This window comes from Limanda limanda, chromosome 19, assembly GCF_963576545.1.
Source record: "Limanda limanda chromosome 19, fLimLim1.1, whole genome shotgun sequence".
Taxonomy (NCBI): Eukaryota; Metazoa; Chordata; class Actinopteri; order Pleuronectiformes; family Pleuronectidae; genus Limanda; species Limanda limanda.
This window is the reverse complement of record NC_083654.1, coordinates 19,570,428-19,575,743: the sequence shown is the minus strand read 5'-3', so window position 1 is coordinate 19,575,743 and position 5,316 is coordinate 19,570,428. Positions and strand designations below refer to the sequence as shown.

Here is a 5,316-nt window from a genome sequence, read left to right as displayed (position 1 = left end):
CGCAGGAGTTCTTGGTGTTGAAGTTCACATGATGTCAAACAGCTGGAGAATCGTTGGAAAAAGACTCTGCTGCTCCGGAGTGTGACACAACAACATTATATATCTGAGGTGAGAGAGATGCATTTGTTCACGACTCTGTTTCGTTGGCTCATTTACAAATAAATCACGAGGTCAGGTACGAGACAAGATGACAGCCGTGCAACAGAAGAGCACTTATCTGATCAATGTTTGATTCTACACAACGTCCTGTCCCTCTGAGACTGTCATCATGCATCAGTGTCTGTTATCTTCGTTTACATCTCTAGTTACAGCAGCCTGCCTTTCAAAAGGTCAGCAGGCTCTCAAGGACCAATACTCCCACTGAGCGGACTCCATTAAGAGACATTTTCCTCCTGGGTTGATCCTCAGAATCGTCTCTCTGGCCTCAAACGAGCCTCAGGCGTCGCTGAAGTTCACCTCCCGGTACTCGCAGGGATCTGGATACATCATCTTCTGGTCTGAGAGCAGCTCGTCCGTCACGGTGAGCTCCTCCTTCTCCGTGGTGAAGTGGTCGGTGCTCTCCACCATGGACGTGTCCTTGGCGGCGCTGTAGGTGAGGGCCATGCTGTAGGCGGCGGGCTTGTCCGAGCCCTTCCCGCCGCAGCGGCAGATCTTGCGGAAAGCGGCGCGGAACTTCTGCGACATGGCGTTGTAGATGACCGGGTTGATGGCGCTGTTGAGGTAGACGCAGATCCGGCAGAAGAGCAGGAACCAGTTGTCCAGGTAGGCCCGGTCCAGGAAGGAGTTGACCACCACCAGGGTGCGGTACGGCATCCAGAGCGCGGCGAACAGGATCACCACCACGGCCAGCATCTTCGTCACCTGTAGGGGGCGACAGGGAGGAATATGTACAACTGCATCAAGCTCAGAGGAGAACGGGTTGAACAGATAAATAAATAAATAGAAATAAAAGACATGGAGTGAAACATAATGGAGAAGAAAGAATTTAAACATTTTGAAATATAGTCACTTCTTGCTCTTCTACATCTAGGGGATTCTGTTTATTGTCTTTATTTGAGGCTGCAGATCTTGATTCTTTAATCCCACATGTTAAAGGGTCAGTCCACTTTCAATTACTATTTTGTTTATTGATTAATCATCAGTTTCATTTTTATAGTAAAATTCCCTTTAAAATGTGAATATTTGCTTTTTTCTTCATGATAGAAAAGTGACTTTGGATTTCTCTCCTGTCATTCATTGATTTATCAATTCATTCTTTTGTAATTTTCTGTTTTGTAATAAATTAAAAACCAAAACTGTTGATGCGTATGAATAGAAATCCAAGGACTTCACTTTGTATTAGTCTCAGAATACAAAGCATTGACTCTAACAGCTCATTGTTTCCGTTATTATCATCAATTCAGTGACTTATATTTCCTGACTCTATTCATCTCATTTGTTTCTATAGGGTTCAACTTCATTTTTATTTATTAATTCACAATAGTGGAAGAAGTAATCAGAGCCTTTACTTCCACTGAGGAAGCAAAACACCACGATGCAGAAATTATGTACATTAAAATATATTGATGGAGAAAAAGCCCTTCTGTACTTTTATACAATTTAACTGATGAAATATCAATGATGGATTCATGTCAGAGTAGAATCCCACTATTGTACCTGGTGGTTGTGGAGTGTATTCGTAGTATTTGTCATACTTTTGTGCAAGTTGTTAAATAATGATAAAAGCTTATATGTTTAATATTTAATAATAAAACAGCTGGAATGGTACAGGTGTTCAACAGATGTAATGTGGAAGTAAGTTACTGATATCTCCCTCTAAAGTGGAGCATTTGATTTAATTTTGATTTAGAATAAACCATGTGATTTTAACTTGTTTCTCCTGTTGTCAGATTAAAAAGCTCCTCTCACCTGTCTGCGGGAGGTTGCGGTGGAGCTGGAGTGTCTGGAGTTCTTGCAGCTCACGCTCCGGTGGTTCTGGCTGCTGGCTCCGTTCTTCTTCTTGTCCTTGGGGTCGGAGGGCAGCGGGTTGAGGAACAGGATCCGGGCGATGAGTCCGTACAGAACCGCGGAGAGCAGCAGCGGAACCACGAAGAACACGCCGAAGTCGAAGAAGTACACGGGCAGGTAGAACTTCCTGGAGACCCGGTAGCCGCAGGTGGTGATGGTGATGTTCTTGTACACCAGCTCCTGGATGTCGGACAGGTAGAACCACATGACGCAGTAGAGGCAGGTGAAGGCCCACACGCACAGGATGATCTTCTTGGCTCTGGACAGGGTGCAGAGGAACTGGGCTTTGATGGGGTGGCAGATGGCGATGTACCTCTCGATGGTGAAGGCGGTGATGGAGCAGGAGGACGCGTTGATGCCCAGGTACTGGAGGTAGGTGATGGAGAGGCAGCCGTAGTGTCCGAACACCCAGGACCCGAACACGCTGTCCGTGATGGTGGGCAACCCGGCCGCCGTGAGCACCATCAGATCCGCCACGGCCAGACTCACCAGGTAGCAGTTGGTGGGGGTCCTCATGTGTTTGGTGGTGAGGACCACCAGGATCACCATCACGTTCCCCACGATGCCCAGGAGACAGATGAGGAGAAGCAGCAAGATGCTCGTCACCTTGTACTGGAGGCTGTAGTCCGTCCAGTCCCCCAGAGTCTGGTTCAGGTCCGGAGAAGCTGTGAAGTTCCCCATCTTCAGATATCCGAGGTGGAGGAAAAATAACGGAGTTTGGTTTTACGCGCGGCGGAGGAGAGAGCTCATCCAGCTCTGGAGGATCTGGAAACGAGTGAGTCCACCTCGACGTGGATGCAGATGAACGTGGGGAATCAAACCATCACAATGGGACCATGAGCTGCTCAGACCATCACACTGGGACCAGGATGGGACCAGGAGCTGCTCAGTCCATCACACTGGGACCAGGATCCGCTCAGACCATCACACAGGGACCAAGAGCTGCTCAGACCATCACACTGGGACCAGGATGGGACCAGGAGCTGCTCAGACCATCACACTGGGACCAGGAGCCTCTCAGACCATCACACTGGGACCAGGAGCTGCTCAGACCGTCACACAGGGACCAGGAGCTGCTCAGACAATCACACAGGGAACCAGGATCCGCTCAGACCATGACACAGGGACCAGGATCCGCTCAGACCATCAAACGGAACCAGGAGCTGCCCAAACCATCACACTGGGACCAGGAGCCGCTCAGACCATCACAGGGACCAGGATCCGCTTAGACCATCACACAGGGACCAGGAGCTGCTCAGACCATCACACTGGGACCAGGAGCCGCTCAGACCATCACACTGGAACCAGGAGCTGCTCAGACCATCACACAGGGACCAGGATCCGTTCAGACTCGGGTGGACTTTACGCGCGGTGCGTAAAAAGCTGCGATGCGCTCCTCCTGCGCTCGTCACTGAGTCTGAGTCGCGGACAGATGGAGGTTTGGTTTTGAGCCTTTGACACAAGCTCGCTCCACGCATGCGGAGGATTAGCCCATTATGACATTTTTCAGAAGCAACCCCCCCCCCCCCTCCACCAGTCCACAGAACCAGCTGGTGACATATTAAAATATGACATCATGAATATCTGCTCTGTTCTTATTTCATTCCCACACGAACAGATGTTTAACTTCTTCTTGTGAAGATGAGTTAAACATGCAGGTTCTTCTTCTTCAGGCGACTGAGCTGATTTCAAGACTTTAGAAGAATTCAGATTGTAAGATGTGATTTAAAGCACATGAAACCTCTGCTGCTGATTAGACTCAGAATTTGGTTTCAGTTTGTTGGATGGAGCTGATCAATATTTGCACAATTCTAGTTGAAAACTATAAAGATATTGTTTGCATATCGAACCTAGAATATACAAAATGTCCTCAATACACAATGGATTTGCAAAAACATGTCATTAAATGTACACTTTGATTGATCTGATGTATTTTGCTGATGGATTAAATGTTGTCATCATTCTAAGATCAATGAGCAAACTTGTCTTGTAACAAATCTCTCTATCATCTGCAAGTAAGATCATGGCGATCGCCCAGATATTAAAAAACAGATTATGAGTTTATATTCACTGCAACACTCCCATAACATGTAATATGACACCAAAAAAAATTACATTTCTCTGTAGAAATACTGTATTCTCAGTTCATTGGCTAAAATAAAATGGTGAAATCAGCTCCAAAAACATCAATAATAAGAATATAGTGATATAATAAGATGATAATAATAATAAAGTCCCTTCACTGCTTTGTAATGTAACAATATGTGCACTTTCTAAAATCTATTGTAGTCAGACTTATGTACTTCACACTTAAAGACCCTGTGATGATATTCATAGTGAATCTAAGAACCTCTTAGATTTCCAGCTCCTCTCTACTGCAGAGATTTGTCAGCACCACACGGTACATTCAATTTAATGAGAAGCTGATACGGTACATTTGATTAAATATGGTTCTTCAGATGATAAAAAAAAATCTATTGTTATGCCAACATGAAAAGCACAAAGAGACAGATGGGCAGTGACCTGTCTCAGCTGTGCTTCTGTCCCACGACACGGGGAATGTGCAGTGGCTTGTTCTCTTCTCTGTGGAGGTGGGAATCTCTCCTCCTCACCAACTGCTCTCGTTCCTCCCGAGCCGAGCTGACGACGCTGACGCCAACACTTCACTTCTAATCATGAGATGATTGTGCAGCGAGCTCTGAAGTCGCCAGCCGTCCATCCCGAGCAACAGGTGGACCGGGACCTACAGGGAATTGCATAACTTCCCCTCCTCCGTTCTTTATTTTCTCCCATGATTCCCATCAGAATATGTGAAGACTCAGTTTTTAGCTCTGTTCCTTCTCCATCTAGATCCACAGAAACTAATCTGCTGTGAGAAGAGAACTGATTGATTCACTGCAGCCGGTCGATTCAATGTTTTTATGCATTTTCCTTCAAAGTCTATATGAACATGTACTGCTCTTACCTAAGAGTGGACGCTGGAATGACTCATATCTGTATCTCGGTGTCATTAAGACAAAAGAGATGCTCAGTCACTTCCCACAAAACCCTTCCTGCCACAGCACTGACTGTTGTGGGAAGAGAGAACCAGTAAAGATACTTTGGCACCTTCCAACACGAAAACACATTTTTGGGGTGTTTAAGGCCTTTTTAGAAAGTACATGCAGAGAGAGAAAAGGGAAGACATCCAACAAAAGGCCACATGTCAGAACCGGACTTGAGACTCAAGCCTCAAGCCGCTCAGAGGGCAAAGGTCATTTTGGAGGAGCTCAAGTGTTTTGTCTTTAGACATTTTCTCAAATTTCCCAG

General features: G+C 46.2%; 1 protein-coding gene across 1 annotated transcript; it reads right to left on the bottom strand.

Moving 5' to 3' along the window:
- Positions 1-435: 435 nt before the first annotated feature.
- Positions 436-2,688, bottom strand: trhrb (thyrotropin-releasing hormone receptor b). Its single transcript, XM_061093178.1, has 2 exons — positions 1,909-2,688; positions 436-861 (listed from the first exon to the last, which is right to left on the bottom strand). The coding sequence occupies exons 1-2, from the start codon at positions 2,686-2,688 to the stop codon at positions 436-438; spliced, it is 1,206 nt and encodes a 401-aa protein (XP_060949161.1).
- Between the last annotated feature and the right edge of the window lie 2,628 nt (positions 2,689-5,316).

Excerpts from the sequence above, each read along its gene's own strand:
- trhrb (XM_061093178.1), bottom strand. The coding sequence starts at position 2,688 with ATGGGGAACTTCACAGCTTCTCCGGACCTGAACCAGACTCTGGGGGAC. Across the intron at positions 862-1,908 it reads CCGCAACCTCCCGCAGACAG|GTGACGAAGATGCTGGCCGT; the intron begins GTGAGAGGAGCT and ends CGCCCCCTACAG.